The 21868-nt window shown below is 39.6% G+C and overlaps 1 protein-coding gene across 5 annotated transcripts in view; it reads right to left on the reverse strand.

The window, feature by feature from the left end:
- Positions 1 to 15695: 15695 nt before the first annotated feature.
- Positions 15696 to 21868, reverse strand: part of LAMA2 (laminin subunit alpha 2) — a 343741-nt gene continuing 337568 nt past the window's right edge. For 2 of the 5 annotated variants that reach the window (XM_069010799.1, XM_069010798.1), the window contains 4 exons: positions 19808 to 19961; positions 19329 to 19459; positions 18487 to 18709; positions 15696 to 16055 (listed from right to left, as the gene is read on the reverse strand). In XM_069010799.1, coding sequence (XP_068866900.1) covers positions 15898 to 16055; positions 18487 to 18709; positions 19329 to 19459; positions 19808 to 19961 — 666 coding nt within the window. In that variant the 3' untranslated portion in view covers positions 15696 to 15897. The remainder of the gene's footprint in view (positions 16056 to 18486; positions 18710 to 19328; positions 19460 to 19807; positions 19962 to 21868) is intronic. The other 3 variants (XM_069010803.1, XM_069010801.1, XM_069010800.1) reach the window with 2 other exon arrangements.

Consider the following 21868-nt stretch of genomic DNA (forward strand, 5'->3'; position numbering starts at 1 on the left):
AGCCTTTTGCAGTGTCCTTAAACCTAACATGGATATGTCAGTGGCTGCCTTCTATGTCTGTCTGTAGATGGAGCCTGACTGAAAGTGACAATTCCTGTGTCCTAATGAGCTGCTGATATCTCACAGCCCAATAAGCTGATAGAAATTATAAACTGTATTGGCAGTGGTGACCGGGGAAACATTAGATCTTCTGGAGTACCATGACCTGGGTGCAGTCTTTGTAGGGCTCTTGAGCTGTTGATCTTGGAGGAGTTGCAGAGGGCTGGTGGAGGCTTGAACTGCCAAACTCTCAAAGTTATGGTAGAGATGGTGTCAGCATCCACTACTCGGCACATTGTAGGACTTGCAGCTTAAGGGGAAATATTCTGCTCCCCATCCCCCCGCCAATGGTGGAGCAGTGCTATTTATCAGAATACCTCAGAAGGGAAAATCAATCAAGCCCTCCAATAATAAAAGTATCTTGTAACAACATGATCAGTCAGTTCTTACTTCTGCAGACAGTAGCAGCAATGTGCATGAAAGGAGGGAGATTTATGAAATGCACACTGCATAGAGCTATGTTGCATATTAGTTAACACTTCCAGATCTTCATCATTAGGCTGGATCAAGCAGCAATAATATAGATGATGCCATCAATAACGTCCTTTCTACCAGTGACACATGGTCTTGCTGCAATTGTAGTCCAGGGTGGGTTGAATTACAGATTTCTCATCATGAAAGAGTTGAGATGCAGATTGAGACCCAAAATCTCTTTCTGCAAAGATTCCCAGACATCAGCTTTCTTAAAAATGAATACAAAAGAGTTAGAGAACTACATTTGTTCAGGCTTTTAACATTTCTCTCATGAATACAATATTTGCCAATGTCTGCCTACTCTGCACCCTTCATGGCCCTTTCAGATCGTTAGGAAGAAAAGATTTTCTTAGGAAAGTAAGAAAAAAAAATTCTATTCAAGTATTTGTAACTCATTCACGCAAGGATTTGCCATTGCTTTAAAGAGATGAAAGCTGTGCTAGCCTTTAGTTCTGCAGCTGAGATGGCCTGACTTACAGCAGGGAACAGAGACTGCATAGTTCCAATTTTTTTGTTAATATGGAGGTTCTCACCTGATGCCATTGAACACCAGAGTGAAAATCAGCCACAAAACATCTTACAGAAGGAGTGTCAGTAAAAGGTGTTTCTGAGATGATATTAAGGGGAATTACTTAGATTTAAAAGTATACTGTAAGTCAAAGCCATTGAGGAGGCTCTACAGCATTCAAATTGTTTTCCTTTTCTTCTCGATGTAGTCAATGCTATCCTGTCAGTCTCTGTGGGTGTGGATCTGTAGAGAACTTTGTAATAATTCTTACTTTCCAGCTGACAATCTGGTATGTTTATGGTACAACACTGAAGAGAGACAGATAACCCTATTTGCTGCTCTATATGTTAATTCTATTTTAACAATGAAATATGCAGTGTACAAATATATAAAGATTTCTAGTAGCATCTGGCAGTTTCCAAAAACTGGGTAGGGAGACAGTTGGAAAAGAGTATAATCAAATTGTTTGTACATCTGGAGCATTTAATCTTTTTTTACTCCACAAAAATGTTCCTGTCCTTCTTATCCTGTCACATAGTTATTTCTATAGTTAGAAATATAAATTATACAGAAGTGAGTTTTATTTCAGTAGTATCTTACCACTCTTATTTTTCATGTGCTTGTAATGCAACTCTCTCCACAGTGTCTTTACATGATTTCATGGTAAGATGGCAAGAAGTTTTTGTCTTCTGGCCACCATTCAAGTGAAGTTTGCAATGTACTAAAAATTATTTTCACTTCTCAAAGTCACTTCTAGAATAAAAAGTATTAGAATATATAAAAGAAGCATTGAGAAGATACTGCTTACAGACTACTTGCTAGTTTGTTTTCTGCTGGTGAAAGAGATGGATATTGCTTGGTTTTTTAAAATGCATTTATATTGCTTTTAGCAGCAGTAGCAGTAATAAAAGAGCCACTACTCATTACTACCTTGTCAGGCAGAGCAACTTTCTTTCTCGTTAGAAAATAATTTAATTCTCTTTTACCTAAAATAACTGCCTGTGAGGACTAATGAATTGTTCAAAACTTTCACTCCTGCACATATATAACCCAGAAAATAGTTTGTTCTTTTCCATTATTATTTTCTTGGTTCTAAGTACCCCTTCCACTGGGCTTGTGAGTATATTTTGCAGTCAGTTTGCAAAAATATTGGAGAAATATACCTAATATGATGATATTAATGCAAACTGACATGCACAGAAATTTATGTCAGAAAAATGAAGCAGGGGACCTTGCTGTAGGGTTATATGGCAAGCAAATCCATCTTTCAAGCTGTGGCTGAATTTGCAAAGTGTGAGTGGTAATTAAAGTTGGCTGACTTGGTCCCCAAAGCAGGGCACCTCAGAAGGACTTGGGTTTTCAGCAGAGCAGGGCTCAGATGAGTGTGTTTTTTCACTGTTTTTTGACACCTCTTGCTGTGTCCCAAGCTGAGCATCTAGAGGCAGTCACAGTCATTAGTTGTTTATGAAAAGCCTTAGCCAGTCTTGGATGCATGAATGAAACCACTGTAGATGTGCAGAATTGTGTTTCTTTGGTGGAAGAGAAGGTGGAAACAGCAGAAATGTCAATCATTTTTGTCAATCATTTTGATGCTGAAAGATGAATCTTCTCCATAATATGCTGGAATAAAGAAGTTTAATGTACCCAGAACACTGAACCACTCCCATATCACTTTTTTCTCCCCCCACTTCTAACCAACCAGGATAGCTTTCCAGGTGATCAGCCCAGGAGACTTACCTGGAGTCCCAGGCTTTGGAAAAGGGCAGAAGTGTGCCAGTGGTGGCACCAGTAAAGGCTCCCCAGGAGGAAAGTAAATGGAAGGAGCCATTGCCCTTCTCCTCACAGTGGTACCACCCAGTTATAAACTAGAAGAAAATGCCTGGTCCTGAGCATCTGTTGAAGGGAGGAAAGGAGGTTTCAGTTCCATCTTGTTTGTTGTGGCTTCAGCTTTGTTGCAGTGCACTTGGAGAAGTGCCAGAATTTTTCCGACTCCCTTGCTCCGAGTCTGAGCAAGTTCAGAGAGACAGATATACAAAGCTTGCATTCTGTGTATCAGACACAAGATAAATTACCTTCTCCTTCTGAATGAAGGGGATAAACAGTGTTTGACTTTTTATTCAGAACTAAGAAGGAGAGAATGGTCTAGCAATCTCCCTTGGCAGGGGAGGGAGAAACCCGACTGCTTCTTGCAGGTAGGCAAGACCCAAGCTGTGCAGTGCCCGGCTGCACAGTTCCATCCTGATCCAGCCTCTGATCCTTCCAGAGAAAGAAGCACTGTGACAAGCTTAACATGTGTTGTACATACAACAATTGTGCCTCAGTCAGCTGGCATTACTTTAAACAAGCTCTTAGAACAAGATAGGGAGATTGAATAGAGTGTCTGATAGTGAACTGCAAGAGGACAGTTTAGAAAGGCAGTAATACAATGGCTGCTACTGACTGGAGTCTTGCTCACAGTGAATTAATTCCAGTGTATTTTCCTCTTTATTTGATTCCACAGTGTTTCCTCTAATTGCATCATTGCCTTGGAGGGACAGTAGTTCTTCATCAGCTCATTCGAATTGGGTCTGGAGACAACGTGAAAAATGTTGTCTCCTTTACAATGAAAGAAGCCAACTAGAAAAAACCACCAGTTCCTTAATGCCATTGCTCATTAGCCATGAAGAGTATGATTGTAGCTGTATTGCTACAATGGCCAACTCCTCCGTGCCCTTGCCGCTCCAGTCACACTAAATGGGCTTCAAGGCAAAGGAGTGAGTGATGAATATTTATTCTGCTTATTACTTTGAAGCAGCACTAACCATAAGCAGATCAGCAAGAGACAGACTGACAGTGTGTGTATGTCTAACTGCTGTGAAAAATGAGGAACATGCACCATGGCTAAATAAGTTTGTTCTTGTTTGTTGCTGTAGACACGGATGTCTGGTTTTGAGGGAAGGCACATGGGAAAAGAGAGGGGTTGAATTGGATTTAATTAATTTTGTTTTTTAAGCCAACATCACAATGTACTGTACAAGTGCAAGAGGGTTTGCAGGGTATGTAAGCCTTCTTCAGTGCTACATGGTTGGCAGCTGTCTTCCCACAACTGCAGAGGGGAACGTGAGGTTATATTTAATTTTTGTGTCATATGAGGTTACATTTTTATGAGATGTCCATGTGCTTGAAGAGCCTGTGCGGCTGATGACAGCATGGTAATCACAGTGTTGGCAGCAGTCCAGAAGAAAGAAACAGTGTACACATACACACATTCCCCCTCACACACTTCCCCCCTCACTCCCACACACCCTTCCCTGGTTTTAACCTCCCGAAAATCTGCAGCTATATAATCTGTTTGATGAGATGGTGATTTTTGAAGATTCACTCAAGTATCTTGTCTGATAAAAGCTTCATGGCTACAGCATATGCTCCTTTAGCAATTTCCAGCTCACAATTTAGTCGTAGATCACACAGCACTTTAGCCTCTAATAGGCAAGGTAATGCCGGTGGCATACACTCTTGAAGGGAAAAGAAAGTACTTAGAACACTATAGCTCATTTTTGTTTTTAGATCTGTAGCACCCCTTGTGCTTCAGGTGAGTTGGTTTTGGACAGGGGACTTCTGAGAGTGGTAATTGGCTTTCCATAAAGGATGTAACAACAGCTGATGGATTTTGATAAACCTCTGCCTGCGCTGGAATTAAAGCAGTAACACTGCTGTGGTTTTCTTTATGGCTTTGCTGGTTCTTTGCATCACTTATTTCCTTAGGATACAGGAACTTAATGCATGAAATTCCCTGAGTGCCCAAGCTGTCCTAATTGCAACTGGCATATATCCAGAATTTAAAGTCTTTGAGACTGGGGTCTGTGAAAGATGTGATTAATCTTGGATCTATTCCGGTGGGTATATTCTAGTATACTATTTACTGGACTGTGATTTCCATATAAAAACAATGAAAAATATGAGGAAATCTCAGTATAGAAAAATAGTACATTTTCTTAGAAGTCTTAAGTCACTAAAGATACCAGGATGTAGACCCAGGAACTTCGATTCACATTAATTAGAAATCCTGTTCTCCCTCATTTACCAGGGAAGAACCTTGCTGAGTAGCCTGATTGGGATTTATGTGCCCTTTTTAGGCAGGGTAGACATTGTAAATATTAACTGCAAACTTAGTAAACAAAATAAATGAGGAGATATGTTCAAACTTCCTAATTTTAGTGTTTAGATATCTAAAATTTCAGTCCAGCAGAAAGAATTCCCTCAGTGGCTGCTGTTTGAAGAAATACTTTCATAAGGTTTTCTCTGCTGTCACTCAAAGTTGCTTCTGCCCTTATCTCCTGTTCCCTCACCTGGCTGCCTTTGCAGCGTCCCTTGCCTCTTTATTTAATCTCAGTTGTTGGGTGAGGACATGTCATATAAAATATTGGTCACATACACAAATCTTTGTAAGAAGTGTTGCCTTTTGGCAGTTTTTTCTACTACCAAGAAAGGATGTGCATTAATCCTTAAAAGAAACATTAAAAAAAGCAATAGTAGTTACAAAGCACTGGTAATTCTTAGACCCTTCATGTTCTTGTCAGCTGCACTAGGGAGAGTCGAGACCCCAAGCAGTATGGAATCATTTCTGTCACAGGACACTCTTTCTTTATTATTGCTGTTGCTGTTCAGGGCCAATCTATGTGCAGCTGCACCAGAGCTACTCAGGCATGTCTGAGGAAATCTGTCTTTGGTAGATCTGTACATAATTCTTTGATATGTTATCTTGGAAACCCCAAAAGAGTCTTGCTTTTTGCTTCTTTGATGGAAATTAACAGACAGGGAACTGAAGGCAGAAGTTTCAAAGCACAAACAAATAAAATAGAATGGTGCTGTTATTGCATTGGGTAACTTAATTTCCTGTTTTTATGGGTTTGCCATAGGTATGCTCTTTGTAGTAAGCCCAAATGATGATATTTGGTTATTAATAGAAAAACAGATGAGTTAATATTCCTAAAACATCTTAAAGACAAGTACTTAATAAATACTATGATTTGTTACGATTTTGTATTAAAAACTTGGCAGTTGTTACCAAAAGTTTAAGACTTTCAGTTCTGGCTATACATTTATTTTACACATATCAACAAAAAATATTTTACTGTCTTACTAGTTTTGGTAAGACTTTTTTTCTTCATGACAGCTAGATACACAAAGTTTGAATTTTAGCTCAGAATGAACTTGGATGTTTAAATTCCCTTGCATCATAGCTTGAGTGTGTAACCATGGCAGTAACTTCTAGTGGGAATGCTCAGTGTAGCAGTACTGCCCTGCAGTAATAATTCTCCATATCAGATCAGCCATTGGTATGTGAGGTATACTACCTTCCATTCACTTATTACTCCCAATATGCATGAAGCTTTAAATATTTTTAATCCAACACAGATTTTCTTAAGATGATGCAACGTACTAGATGCTGGCTTCCATTGTGTTCACTACTATTACATTTAAGTTGCAAAGCCACTGAATAAATTTATGGTAGTGAAATACTGAAGGTAGGCTCTGGTGTGGTGGATCAGAGTCTTCAATCCCATTTGGGTGGATTCTGGTTTGGGCACCCTTCATAAAGAGGCTGAAAACCCTCTTGCCAGATGCCAGTGTGTTAATCTTTATATGGGTGCTTTGCAATTGCAAATCAATGTCCCTTTCTATGCACCGAGTCAGAGGCAGATCAGTCTGACTCAGCTGTATTTGCACTGCTGTATGAAACATGTGGTGATACAATAGTTTTATGACCTTTTCTGCAAGTGGATCCCATGTGCTAGGTGCTCTTTGCGATTTTTGGCCTAGCTAACGTATGCATTATCAGAGATATTCAAATTTATCTTTCTCCACTGGTTCCTTTTCATTACACTGGAAAATGAGCTTTAGTTGCTTTGGTTGCAGTATTTGATAAAGCTATGCGTGGAGGCTGGTGGGCCTGCTGGACAAGGAACGAAAGGAGTCCTACGGTGGGGTAAGTCCTAGGTTCCTTTCCAGCTTATGGTGCCTGAAAGGCTTCCCCCAGAATGCTCTGTTCTGTTATGTTAATGTACCCCAGTTCTGCTCCCCTGGTTGGCTCCATTTGCCACCCCACCCCTTGTTACTTGATACACCCTCAGAGTTTCTCGATTAGTTCCCTTACCCTGGACCCCCCATTGCTCTGCCCCGGGGTTTCTCTGCAACCTTGCACGAGTGCGGATGCATTAAATCTCTCCTGGAGAACCCCATGCGAAAACTCTTCCTGCTCATTCATTGTCGGACTGTTTTAGCCGGCTATCCGGTGTGTGTGTGTGCCAGTGTCCAGGCTGCACTGAGAGGCTCTCCTGGAGGCGCTTTTGGGAAGGTCACGGCATGTCGCCATCTAATAGAACAGTGACAGCTATGAATGCCTCGTGCCCTTCCGTTTAGAGGGGAAAAAACATTAGAGCCCTCAGACTGGCTAATGAAATAGAGGGAGAAGCATGGTCATTAGCTGGAGTGGTGGTTGGCTCCTGAGCCAACTCTTCCACTGTAAGGAAGCATTTGATGCTCTTAGGAGACTTGCTTATTCCAGTGGATAATGGTTCTGTTTATTGAGTTTGCGCAAATGCATTTGATTTAGTCAATTTAGGCTCTGCATTTAAGCAAATTACAACTTAGGACTCGATCAGCAAGAGGTAAATTAGTTTGAATGCATATAAAAGGATCTTGCTGAGGGTAAATTTACAGTCAAACCATTACATGGAAATCATAATGTGCAGTACACGTCAGGTTTGATAAATGAAGCAGGACTGTAAAATTGCCCTTATCTTGAAGTGTGCTTGCATTTAGCCAGCTACAGAGCTCAAGTGCTTGTTATGTCTGCTGTCTTGAACTGGCTCAGGAGAGAGAAACCTCTCCAAAGTTGGAATTACTAAATTTAAAAAAGACAAGAAAAATCCTTGCAAGTATATAAGCTACCCAGCTCTTCTTCCTCTGCTCCTTGGTCTCCCGCTCACTGGAACACTTGCCAAGTACAGGCATGGAGTGCTGATGCCTATTAGGGAAAGACATTATCACAGGAGAAGCCTTGTACACAAATAAAAATGGGGAATTACTGGCTAGGCCATTGCTCTGCAAAAATGAGAGAGTGAGCTAGGCACCCTCTTCAAGCCCTCTCTACTGAGAGGTGGAGGCTTTTGATGGTTTAGGGTTTTCTTTGCTATGAGATTGTTTATCCTAGAGCTTGGACCATCCACAACTCTTTCAAGAGTATCCCCCATGGTACAGGAAAAGAAATATTTTGCTTCCTTAATTGCCTGAAATCAGCCACATAAGAAATGGTAGAAAAAGCAGGTAGACAAACCGTTTTGGATTTGTAATTAAGAATTTTTTTTTTTATTTTGAAAATATACCTTATCTGTAAAGAAAGAAACCTGTTGAAATTCTTAAGGTGACTATTATCTGATTAGCAGTGCAAAATACTACCAGACAAAACTGTCAGTTTTTATATACCAAAAAGCAGAATATTACAAAGATAAATGGTTTATTAAAAACACCATGGAAAAGAGAAAGGCCAGCTAAACAATAAACATTTTAATTTCAAGAACAGGGAACAGAAGACCATCCATGAACTAGGCAGCTAAATGGTAAACTTAATTCTCCATCTGTTCTAGTACTTCTAACAGTTTCTGAGCAGCAGCAACATCCAATGTCTTTTATGGAATCACATTTTAGAGACTTCACAACCCAACATACCACTGCCAGCTGGTGTTTGAAAGCACACTCCTGCTGCAGTTCAGTTTGTAAAACTGCTTGGAGGCTTAAAATAGCAGATACCTTATGCACAATGTATACAACGGTGTGCTTGTGCACTGTAGCCAAGCTTGCCTCAGTCTTGCACTGAATGTATTAGCACCTCAGAAACGTGGTCTTAGAGCTACGGAATGGATGAACATCAAGGTTATTGTATCTCTTTAAACCTTACCTGTCAGGTTTAAAGTGGGTATGGTGGATTTTGATCAGTGATGACTGCTTAATCCTTCTTGAATGTAACTAGAAAGCAATGCTGCCATCTTTACTTTGTATTTTCAAGTGTAATGTCTGGATATAAGAGTTTTTTCCCTGTTTTCCCTTAGTAGGATGGCTAATAAGCAACTCAATAGCGTAACAAGTAGCCTTGAATTTTCTGGCCCACAGTAATTTAGAAACACTGTTGAAAAACCTTCTTAGACCCATAACCATTAAGAGCTTGTTGAATAGTTGCAATCTTCAGGAGAGTAAACAGTCAAAAGTATACAGACACAAGGAGTAGAATTTTTTGTATTTTTTTTACATTCTTTCATTTACATGAGAAAAGCCAGAAGCAAACCACAGTGAGCTGTTTTGTATCTGGCCCTGCTGCAGATTTGCAGATGAATTACTCCTATCTGTAGCAACCTTTTTCTCTGCCCTGCTGTAATGACACTCCTGACCCACTTATTTCACTGGTGTCCCTTTGGCTGCATGAATGCTACTCTCGTTTGGAGATGTGATTTCAGTGTTTTGCACGTTGTACCTTTTCCTTCAGTGTGCACCAGCTGTATGCAGCATCGGGTGAAAGCTGGGTTTTATAATTTAGGGCAACCCACTGCTGCAAGTAGATTCTGTCTGGGGAGTTCATTCTTCTGCCCAGCTGTCCATGGCCTGAAGGAGATGCAGTAGAGTATTAACTATACCCTGGCCCTTTGACCTTGAGACTTTGCATAAGGCAGTGGTTTTTTAAGAGCAGTCAAGAAGTTACTTAGATTTTCCTACTTACCTTAGTATCAGTGAATTCTCAACAAATCTAATCAGCTATTCAAGCCAAATTCACCCACTTTGTTAAACCTTCTATTACTTCATGGGGAGATTTTTCAGATTGTCAAAATGGACTGAATAGTAGAAATAATGCAGCCATTAACAGAAAGAAATGGGCTTAAGGGAATACACGTGCAAGGTTTATTTTTCACTTTCTTAAGGCTGCAGCTTTGTGAGAAAGATGTAAGAGGTTGTGCTTGCAGCTCAGGTTTACTGTCTTCAGGTGTTGGAGTTTTTTTTTTTTTTTTGTGGAAAAGGAAAGTAGCTAGTAATGTTTGATATTACCTGGGTCTGGGAGCTTTTCCCTAAGCTAGGGTTCTGCTGTGTTCCATCATGAGTAACACTAATGCTGGGTGCTGTAGTGGATTGCAGCAGAGCTACCAAGTCTAATTGGGAAGAAAGGTTTTAGCAGTGACAGTAAGTGAAATAAAAGACCCAGGGTGGCAGTAGGCCTGTCTGCAGCTTCTGCAGTGAACAAAGTTTGCTGCTTATTGGTCGCTGGCAGAGTCAGCCCATGCAGCCCCACTGTTCCAACTGATGGATCAGGCTCATAATTTAGATTCTGGGGCAGTAGGGGCCAGAAGAGCTCTGGAGGTGGCATTTGCTACAGTGAAGACACAGTGAAGGACAGCCTGTAGTTTCCTCTGGTCGTTTGAAGTAGAAACTCTAGTCTGATGGGTCTATCAATAATAGTTTGGCATGACTTAATTTGTTTCTAAGCAGCAATATTTTTTTTCCAGCTGAAGGTGCACTCCCCTCTCAACATAATTGTCCACAAGGCAGACAAAGAATAAGCCAAGAAAAAAATAGGAGGAGCAATGACTTTCCCTTAAGCAAATATAACATAAACCCAGAATCTTTAAATAAGGAATGAAATAGAGCTCTTGGTTGAACAGGTGCTAAATAAGAAATACTAGAATAACCTGCAGTATTTGCATCTTTCCTGGATCTTCAAGTGGTGTAAACTGACGCAAACTGCAGAGGTATCATTCTCTGCTGTCTTAGGCCAGGCACCTCAGTGCATAAGATGACTCTAACTTCATATAATTCAAAGTTGTGGAGAAAAGGGCCCTGCTATGCTCCATGTAGCCCTCTGCCCCTGGGGTCATAGGAGTCCACGTCACCCTATGTGCTTTGTCCCCTCAATTCAGAGAGATGGGCAGTTTTTCATCTCCCAGAGAGCCGTTCTGTTGACATGAAACTTAGTGAAAGAGTGAGGCCTTTGGCTGTTTAAATCAAATTCATGTTGTATTGCAGTACAGAATCATAATGAAGAAAACCACAGGGAATGTAGCTACTCTAGGGCCTGAACTGCCAGTCATCCTTCCTTGCTCATGCCAAGTAGAAGAACCAAAATTGTCAAAATAAATTATATTTAAAAGGGGAGATGTCACAGGAGATTATTCAGCCTTGCAGAGTTTTTTGTAATACTGTATATCATAAAAAATAGTCTTTGAAATTCTAGACACCTACTTTCATTATTATCTTCATTACACAGTGATAGATAAATGCTGGACAGGCAGGAAGCATCAGTTTAATTTTGTACTCAAACATTTTAAAAAGATGGGGTAAAAGGAGGGGACTTTAGCACTAGGAGAGTTTTATGCAGTTGTCTTCAAAATAAGTGAAGAGTCAAGTCCATAGTCAAATGAAAACTGTGAGATGGGTGTTAGATTTGGGGTAAAGAATGATGTTGGTCCTGTGGGAGCATTAAAAATGTATGAGAGCACTGACTGCTGGAGATTTTTCTGTAGGGTTTTCTTTCTTTGCTTAAATTAGATATTTCAATTTCTGACGTGCTGTCATTTTATGCTATGTTGCCCACTAAATTTGAACAGGAAAGGGGTTTTTTTTGGAATTCAAATATACGGATCATATTGGGAATTATCTGTGACTTCAGGTACCCGAAGAAATTATTTGTACTCTTGAGTATGAAAAGTAACACCATAGAAATATATAACCTGAATAATCTGGGGTCTTGTTTCAATTTCATGGCATGACACATTAGCAGTGTATTCAAGAAATCCTTTTGAAGAAAGGTCTGTATGGTTTTGTGTCTATGTCTGAAGGATGAAATGGTGAAAGTGATAATCCTTTCTATATATTTACAGCAGAAGTTCAGCCTAGGTGTAAGCTCTAAGACTTGATGGATGACTGAAAAACTGGTAGACTTCCATCATTAGGAAATGCAGATGATAAAAAGAAAAAAAAGGTTAAAAATCCATTGAGGACATTTTCAGAAGAGTTTTATTTGCTTTCATAAAATCTTAAGCTGAAAATTGCAAGGCCTTCTTAAAAGTTTAAAAACTGGTGTGTATGTGGGGATTGGGAACTTTAGGTGGTCATTCAGTAGATGAAAGGTATGGAGTACCCTTTTCTTGCTGGTCAGAAACAAGTCAGTGAAAAATTTAACTTGCATGTACTGAGAAACTGTTCAGTGGAAATCTGAGACTGCCCAGAAGCTGAACAACGGAAGGCCTAGAACTGACATTCCTGGTGGTTTCTATGATAAAAGAGAGATGGGATAAATGGTTTTGGTTTCTTAGAATTTTAAGTTTTTCTTGTGCATTCTAAAGAAAAATACTAAGCCAGAAAAATGTTCTCTTTACAAGCTTCTATAGAGAGTTGAAAGTATGACTTAATAGAATGAAAAAGGAAATTATTCTTTGCAAAGAGTTTGAGAACTGCTTGTATTTAAAATTGAAAACACAACCTTTTTCAACATAGCAGTTGGCCTAAATGATGATGGATTTGTCTCAGTCAGAGTGACTTTTAATCATAAATGCCTAAAAGTGACATCACTCAACAAGATCAATTTTAAAACAATTTTAAAAACACCTGGATGTGAGGGGTTTTTTTTGAAGTTTAGCAGCAGAGTATTTAAAGTGTGATGGGGGAAAAAATAACTAAAAACTTCTGTATGCAAAATGCCCACCAAAATAAGGTTTTAAATACTTGAGCTTTGTAGATGTGTATTAGTATGCAGTCTTGAACTAGAACGGTATTGCATTGTTCCCAGCACAGTCAGCAGTGGCATAATCTCCAGCAGTTGCATATGGCTCTGAAGCTCACAACCTACTGGTTTCAGGCAATTTTAGTTTTTGTCTGGAATCTGACAATCTATTAATCTCTTGTATGGCAAAAGGGAGTAACAGGGAGCTGGGATCATTCCCAGATGCTCTGCTGAATCTTCAAAGGCAGAAAGCTTTACTAACAGTACCTGGTGCATCCACTCACTGATCTATGAAAACAAATTAGTCAGGTTTTTCTGTTTCCTTTTAGCTTGTCTGTTTGCTGAAGTAGCTGTTGTTTCAGACTACTGACTGTATTTCCTTTAGCAGAGGACAGCAGATGGTTGATTTTTTTCCACTTGAAAGATCAAGAAATGTAATAATGCACATTGTTTCATTGTTATTGCTGTGTCCCACACATTCCTGGAAGGTCATGCAAGAGAGAAATAATTCAACAGAGCTAAGAATATAAAGGCCTCTCTTTTTCTTTTTTCCCATTCCACTTCTTTTATTCAGAAACACCAGTAATTGTTTCGAAGTCAAGGACATATTTATGTGCAAGACCATTGCTGATGCAGCACTGAGCAGAGCAGTGGCAATTTCCTGCCTCTGAAGCTGGGCATGGTTTAACTCATGGAGCTCTAGGTTCAGTTGTTCAAATCTCCCGTGCCTTCAAGTCCGCCGCACAAAAAACCCCAAAACCTTTGCAAGCAAGTTTGGGTTAAAAAAGAATCCAACATGTTGAACAGAATCTAGAGGCTAGGAAATATGCCTAGGTAGTGTAGTGGGCCAACAATTGGCTGTTGGGTGTTGTGAGAAGTTCATAACAATAACATTGTCTTGGGGCTTCATTTGTTTATATTTTTTAAGACTTTTGGAAATACTCAACTGTATTTGAAGTGTTATGGTCTGCTTTTCTTGAGCTGCTCACACTACCCTGAAATTTTATAGGCATGAGAATAGGTAAATACATGAGGCATAAAGAATAACACAGAAACACATGAATATTTTACAGTGTGCTTGTTAGAAGCGCCACCATGTCGAAGTTAAAAACAGTACATGTCCAATAATTAGGCTTTTTCAGAGACAAATGCTGCTTTACTAATTCTTAGCACATTGAACATGGGTAACACTGTGCAGCCATTAACTGTTTCTTAACATTAAGGGCCAGTTGCAACTAAAACTAGAATACTTGCTGAAGGCAATTACTTCAAGACTTCACAGGAGTTAGATGTTTTTCTTCAGGTGTATCTGATTGATGTAGACTCCCCAAACCGTTAGAGTGCCAGCATACATATTTATTACCATCTCTTTAATGCACTTTCCCAGTGTAAAGGTTTTTTTTTTTTTTCTCCCATGGCAGTTTAAAGAAACATTGTATGCCAAAAAGGCCTTTTGTAAAATACAAAGCACTCCTGCAGGAGTGCTGGCTGGCAAGCACAAATTTTGCAGCTAGCCTATGCACAAATTTTGCAGCTGCCTTTCTTTTAGTAATGGCAGAAATTCTGAAAATGTGTATTCAAGACTCCTTGTGGGCAGAACAAAATAATTTAAGAAACCTTTTTCATTTAATTGCACGGTTGTGCTACCTTACTGCCAGGGGTTTTTCTGTTGTATTTTTTCTTTTGCGTAGGTAGGTTTTTTTATGCTCATACAGCAGCTGTTCTGCATGTCTGATCACAACCTTTGCAAAACCACAGTTTAACAACTTGAAACAATCCACAGAAAACATAATCCACACTTCAGTGATGATTTCATAGTCCTCTAAAACATACAAAGCACGAGGAAAACCTCTAGGATTTGACATTTAATGAAAACCTAGGAAGCAACTTTCCTCTCTCCATCTATATATAAACTGCTATCCACATAGCACTATAAATTTTATTTAAGGAAGATTTGGGGTGGCGTCTGCATTCAGTATTCCTCACAAACTGACAACATCAAGCAGAAGCAGTAGAGCTGAACTTTGGAAGATGCTTTTATGGTAAGAATTTCATTAATAGGTAACAGCAGAGATCAGTAGTAGGTATTGCGCTAATAATCTGGGATGCTCCTGCTTCACCTCTATTCTGCTCCAAGTGTCAAGATTTCATCTTCCTTTGGAAACCTGGTTTGTGATTTTTGCTATGTGTAACTTCAACATCATGTGGGAGAGAGCAGCAATGTCAAACTTTATTTATTAAGGATCATTTAAAACTGTATTTTGAGGTAAGTAATAGAACCAGTTCTACTCCCTCCATTAGAGACTCAATGTCCCAATGCCAAACAACGTAATCTGTTAAAATTCAGTGCTGTTCAAGTGATATAGCAGGGATTTTAGGTGCAACGTATTTTCATCAGTAATCCCAAATAAATAAACTAAATACCAACATTTTCCTTTCTGCACTTGGTTCCCCAGCAGCCATACAGACCATATAAAATGTTTAATTTCTCAGTGAAACTTCATGGGAAAGACCATGATCAGAAAAGTTTTCTAAAAGCTCTTGGGTGTGACCAAAGCATAATTTTTGAAGCAAGTTAATATGCTAATGAAGGATAAAGTTATGAACACAAGTGCGTTGCATTTAGAATTGTGAAGGAATACAAGTTTAGAGATCTACGTCACCAAAAGCATTTAGGGATCACTTCAAAGAGTTGGACTTAATGATCCTTATGGTTCCCTTTCAACTTGAGATATTTTGTGATTCTGTGTTCCATAGAAAAGGAACAACCTGCATACCACGTGGTCTCACTCATCACAAGAATGATGAAACACTTCCATATCAAGCCATAAAGAAAGAGATAGATAAAAATTACTGTTCCACTCCCTTAGGGGAGGGGGAAGGGAATGGGGGGAAGGGATTAGTGCATGCATTCCTGGGAGGTACATTGAAATAGCCATTGGAATATACCACAAACACTACTCAAATACTTGCACAAAAACCATTTTATTATGAATGCAATGTAGATATAGATTTTTTTTTTTTTTTAATCTGAGGTGCTTATATAAACAGACCCATACTGGCTGAATGACAGTCAGTCTTCAGGGCATGACAGTGGCTGGACACCCTTCAGCTCCAAAGCTTTGCTAAAGTTAATCTCTTGAGGTTTTGCAGTACCCTTGGTGAGCTTCAGAAATCGAATACATCCTTTAAAACGGATATTAGTCGTCAGCCCAAACTGGATCACACCATCTGAAGGAGGGAAAAAAATTAAAAAATAATTACTTTAGTTTGAGTTGATACTTAATTTTGTTCTTTGACAGTCCTGCATGAGGACAGATGTCCCCAGCAACATATGAATACTTTATTTGCTGTATATATTTATTATTAAAAAATTACAAACACTGAGTAAATGTCAAGAATGCTTATGTCAGATAACAATCCAGACCTCTTTTCTTTTTCTATCCTACTATGACAGTGGCAGAATCCGATCACATATAAGCTGCCATTGTAACCCACGTATGCAGCTTGCTACCTACAAATGGTATACAATACACACATGCTGCTCTGCAGATATTTAACTTCTCGAGCTATTTATCCACAGAATAACAGAGGGAAAAAAAGGCCAAAATTGATTCAATTCTCAGTCCTAACATCACAAGAAAGCCAGTTCCTCAGGATGGATTTCAGATGTCATTTACAGACTGGTTTTGACAGTTTTCAAGTATTCTTTTTTTTCCTTGCTGATAGTAAAGCCAGGGGTTGGAGTATATCTCTTTCACTAATGAAGGAGGGGATGGAAGTGAGGGTGGTTTGAGTTGGAAGCTGGAAATATTTCTCTCAACTGCTTGAAATTCATGGATTGTTTCTCAGTGTTCTTCCAAGTGAAAGAGTGGCTACAGGCGTGCACTTTGATACAAATCTATGTGATTAATAAAGTAGGAGTTGCAGAAGTAACTTTACACTTGTAGAGACTGTCCGGCCATAGCATTATTGTGTTTCACAGAGGATAAGATGGCTGAATCCATCTGTCTCTTCTTGCACAGGGAAGAGTGATACCAGGAGATGAATGCTAGCTTTTATGGGTACCCAGGAATCTACATTCTCATCCACACTACGGTGGTGAAAATTTTATCTATGCAGAAAATTCTCTATCAGCTAATTCTAACTGGTTTACAACTGTTTATGCAGCCAGGAGAAGCTTCAAGAGCACTGGAAAATACAAATACTTACTAATTTTAAAAAAATCCCTGATACTGTGGTTAAAATGTGTGATGCAGCTGTCTAGGTATTGGGAATATTGAAACAAATCCTGGATGAGCAGAGTACCAGCAAAAGAAGACTGAAGTGTTTACACGTGCAGTAGGTTTATTAAATAGTTTCTTAACTTGCCATGTGGCTGAACTCACAAATGTCCCTTCAACATGATGTAAGTGTAGGCTTGTTTTGTACAGATTGCAGTGTTACTGCAATTTGTGTCTCTCCTCTTGACACCCAGTCCAGAACGAGATAATAACTCCATCTGCAGTGTTTCTTCAGTGCTGGCTCCCATGCTAGAATCTTGTTTTGTTATAAAAAGGCTGCCACAAAGCTGTTTTCCTTCTGGCACAAAGTTGTTGGTCTTTATTGGTAGTCATTGTGACTAATGTACAACTCCCATATCTCAGTACCAAAGACAATTTTTTAAATGTTCCAAAGCTTGAGAGAGAAGGCTTTTTAGATGCACTGTATCACACATTAGAATGGGGGAAAAAGCAACTTCCAGAAAATAATTTAGGAATTAACTAACTCAGAGGTGTCTTGCCATTGACCTCAGTACACACTAGAGCAGACACATACTGCAAACATACTTCGCTTTTTGGTTTGAAAGCTAGAGGGAAAATTTATTATAAATGCAACAAAATTGGTACTTTGCAAACATATTAACTGTATTTTCAGAAAGTAAACTGCTGTTAGAAAATTTATTGACTGTCTAAGAAGAGATGAAAACTAGCATTCATTATCAGCTTAGTGGAAGATGAAGCTTGCTACAGAGCTCAGCCCAATTCTTGATACTGTTCAATTACCTCTGCATAAAGCAAGTTCTCTTGAGGGCTTCCAGAATATTGATTATCAAATTGAGATTATGGTTTTTTTTCCTTTAAAACCCAGCAGACCACAAGCAAAGGCATTAATTAGAAAGAGGTGGTGTCTTCTTACCTCTCTGTGCAAGCTGTTCTTATTCCTCCGTTCCTCAGGTTTTACAGGCTGATTTACACACAGTGTCCTGCCCCCTCAAGGGCATATATACATTCTTTGGTTAAAATTTGCTGTTCTTAAGTTAAATTTAAATATGCCAAATGCTGTTACTACTGCAACATGACTATTATGCTGTTACTAAACAGAAAGTTTTAAGAGGGAGGCTCTGTGTGTGTGAGCAGCAGAAGGCAGAAAGTCTGTCTGATCCCCTGTGACAGTGACTACATTTGAAATGGGGCAGGGGTATCTGTAAGAGTCTCTTGTTGCAGAACTTCTTGTTCTGAAATGCAGCTGAATGCAGAAATGAGCATCCACACCAACTGATACAAAATTGGCCTGTCTTATCCATCATCTTTAGCATACTAGTCCTAATTACATTTATGCCATTACCAAGGCAGCGTTATTGGAGCATAAGTAAAGCATAATTTATGTGTTGCACACTCACCAGGATAACCTCCGACAAAGAGAGGGTCGTTTGTGTCTGCCGAGGTCGAGGCCCTGTTTGGGCTGTCAGTCTCCACCTGTCTGCCATCCACAGTCAGCTCCAACCGGTGTTTGATCTTGTTTGCAAGAACCTTGTGCCACTGTCCATCACACAGGCTGCCTGCTGTGTCAGGCTCATAGACAGCAGAGAATCGGCCTGCACCATTGTCAACGTGAAACATCACCTGAAAAGCATGGCATAGACATCAGCCGGTTTTCAAAACAGTCCAGTTCTTTTTGTTTGTTTGTTTCTTTTGTTTGAAGTCAACATGGTTTGACTGTACACACCAAAGCTTTAAGTTAGTACCAGACTCCATGTGGATTGCTGTCCCTCTGGGATCTGGGTTGTATCGCTGAGCTAAACACAAGAGGAAATATGCAAAATTGCTCTCTAAGTTGTCATTTTCCCTTTTTTTTTGGTCTTAGTTTTAGGGTGTTTTACACCCCTCCAAAATCTTTATAGTGACAGAATAATGACTGGTTTTCCAGACTGTGATGTAAAAGATATCCACAAGAGAAATTAGTATTATTAATGACAAAGCCTTTCCTCAAACTTCTTATATGGTCACTCATTTAAGACCTGATGTTGCACTTTTAGGAGACTCAGGTGTTACAGAATCTTTTAAAGTATCTTCTAAAAGTGTAAGAGCCTCTAGATGTATGGGAAGTTGGAAGTGTTGCTCTCCTTCGAGAGCCCTGGTATTGTTGGAGACACCTTGAGATTGGGGTAGTAACCTTGCATTTAAACTACCTGTGCTGTCTAAAACAGTCGTTATGAAGAGACAAAACTGCTTTGCTACTCACTTTTCCACCTACTAATTCGATGCCAAGCCCATCCATTTTCTGGCTGCTGACTCCTAGGAGAACACCGTTCATTCGTGTTGTACGGAATTCAAATTCCACGAGCAGGTCTGTTCCCACTCTGTATGCACCGACTTGGAGAGAAAACGGGAAGCACAATAAAATGAAGATAAGCATCTAAGACATTATTCCTAACAATCATCACATAAATTGTGCTGAGAGTATGGCAAAGTAACTAAGCATTGTTAATGCACTCCATTTCATGTGAAACCATGTAAATAACTTTTACGGCAATTGTGCTTAGTGCAAGACCTTGCTAAGACATCATATAGCGTCTCCTTAGGTGAGATAACAGCAAGAGTTTCACGTTTTGGTCTCACCTTGCCTCCAGCCAACAGCAGTTAAGTAACAGTGGGAGTTTTTGAAAGCAGAATCTCCTCTTTCTCTCTCTTTTGACTATCACCAGAATTGTTGTTCATTACCTGTTTTGGCAAAGCCTGTTCCATCAAAGTAAGTTCCCTTCTGTGCAGTGACAAAGCATTTTCCAACGCTGAAGCTGGAAGTTGGATTATCCAGGTCAACAGGTGATTCTGTCATTTTAAAATTCCTGATGCAGCCATCAATGCTATGGAGGATCTGCAGTCAATATTTCAAACAAAATGTAAAGCTATGGGAAGCAAGCCTGAAGTATGCAATCAACGAGTACATTTTCTCTGCTTCTCTGCTGGACTTATGGAGCTGAATAAAACCTAAATTTTACATAGCTAATCCTTAATATCTGATTGTAATTGGAATCTACTCTTGGTCATACTGAGGATGAATTACATTACTTTTCAGGGATGTGATCTGAGTCACATCTATTTGGCTTAATGGAGAGGACATAAAATAATACACCGCATAATGAAACATAGCAAATTACATCAGCAATGCAGGAATTTAATGGCCTATACTTTGCCTTTTTAATTGACTAGGTTATGGGGTTTGCAAGTAGATGAAGATAGCAGCTATAGTTCTCTGGGCTGCTGGTAATTTTACTAGGTGGGGTTTTTTTTTTGTTCCTTTAATCACTTTACTGTGGGCCTAATGTTGCATGGTAAGACAGAGGTAATGCAGGTAACATCTCTACCCCAATGAACAAAGCCCCTGTGTGAAGGTTGTTGGCTGCACATATCTTATGACTGTGGCAGTGATCAGGGCCACTCAGGTAGCCAGAGAGGCAGGTGGAGGCAGGGAATGTGCCCAGGTCTATGGAGGCTCCTGTGCAGGGTAGTAGCTCCAGTTTGGCTTCTGCAGTGGGCATACACAACTGTAACCCCCAGTGGCTGGTCTGGGCACACTCAGAACGGTGGTTTGAGTACCCATGATCCTGCCTGGGGCAGGGGTTCCTCTGGGTGTGGCTAGGGCATCCCAGTGGGACTTCTGAAAGCCACTGGCTTCTCCTCCAGAGCTCTCCCTCCCTTTCTCCCTCCAAGGTCTGCAGAAGCTGCATTTTGGTTCTCAGATTCAGACAGAGGCTTTGATCTTTGACTGAAAGAGTTAAGGAAAACCTATCCCTGATACCAGTGGGAGTGAGGAAAATGATAGAACATGTAGTTTGAGGAAGAAAAAGAAGATATATTCATAAGCAGTGCACTAGAAAGGAGGAAAATAAACATCAGTGCAAAAAATTCAGCCTAGAAATATGTACAAATACAAAAAGGATAAAGGCACACCTGCAGAGAGAACTCTTGACTCTGCACACTACCTTGTCTAACAATATTCTGACTTGTAATTAGAAAGAATTTCCAAGAAGTTATTTTCTCATAAATCAAAGCTGTATGTACTGTGAAATTACATAGCTTATTACAGCTAATATACCTTACAATATTTTCACGAAAATTTGAGCAATATCAGTGAATAAATTCAGTTCTGAGCTGAACAATGCTTTCTCTCAGATTCTTCAAAAATAGACCTTTTTGTAATTTCTAAGTAAAAGTCATCTCCAGATCAACAAGTTTTGTTATCAAAAAAGAGAAATGCCAGAAAATAAAACAAATCTTCACTGCAAGAATAAATCACAGAAATGCAAGATTCGTAGACAATTCAATAACACTCTCTAACTTGACATTTTTCTCTTCCCTATGGAAAAGCAGATCTCGTTATACTCTAGCATGGTAACAGGTAATATGACCTCTTTTGCTCAAAGCAGAGCTTTAAGTGCTTAAAATGTGACATTTGCTGAAGCTAAACAAGTGTGTATCAGTCTTCTACACTGAAAAGGAAGCCAACCCACCTATGGTTACATAATGGATTACTGTCTAAAAAGGCTAATGTGTGTTTAGAAGAAAGCCCTAACACATCCTTTCAACTTGGTTTGCTTCAGAGCCTCTACATGAAGCTGCAACACAGCACTGTCTCACACATCGTGGTGTATTTTACTGAGCATGACTGGAAGGCAAGCACTGCTTTTTACATGACATTTGAAGCCACAGCTTCATTTAAATCCCAAAGCACATAAGACTGTCAGGACCTGACACGACTGTTATTGCCAGACTGAGCCATTT

Source organism: Aphelocoma coerulescens, chromosome 3 (assembly GCF_041296385.1).
Source record: "Aphelocoma coerulescens isolate FSJ_1873_10779 chromosome 3, UR_Acoe_1.0, whole genome shotgun sequence".
NCBI lineage: Eukaryota > Metazoa > Chordata > Aves > Passeriformes > Corvidae > Aphelocoma > Aphelocoma coerulescens.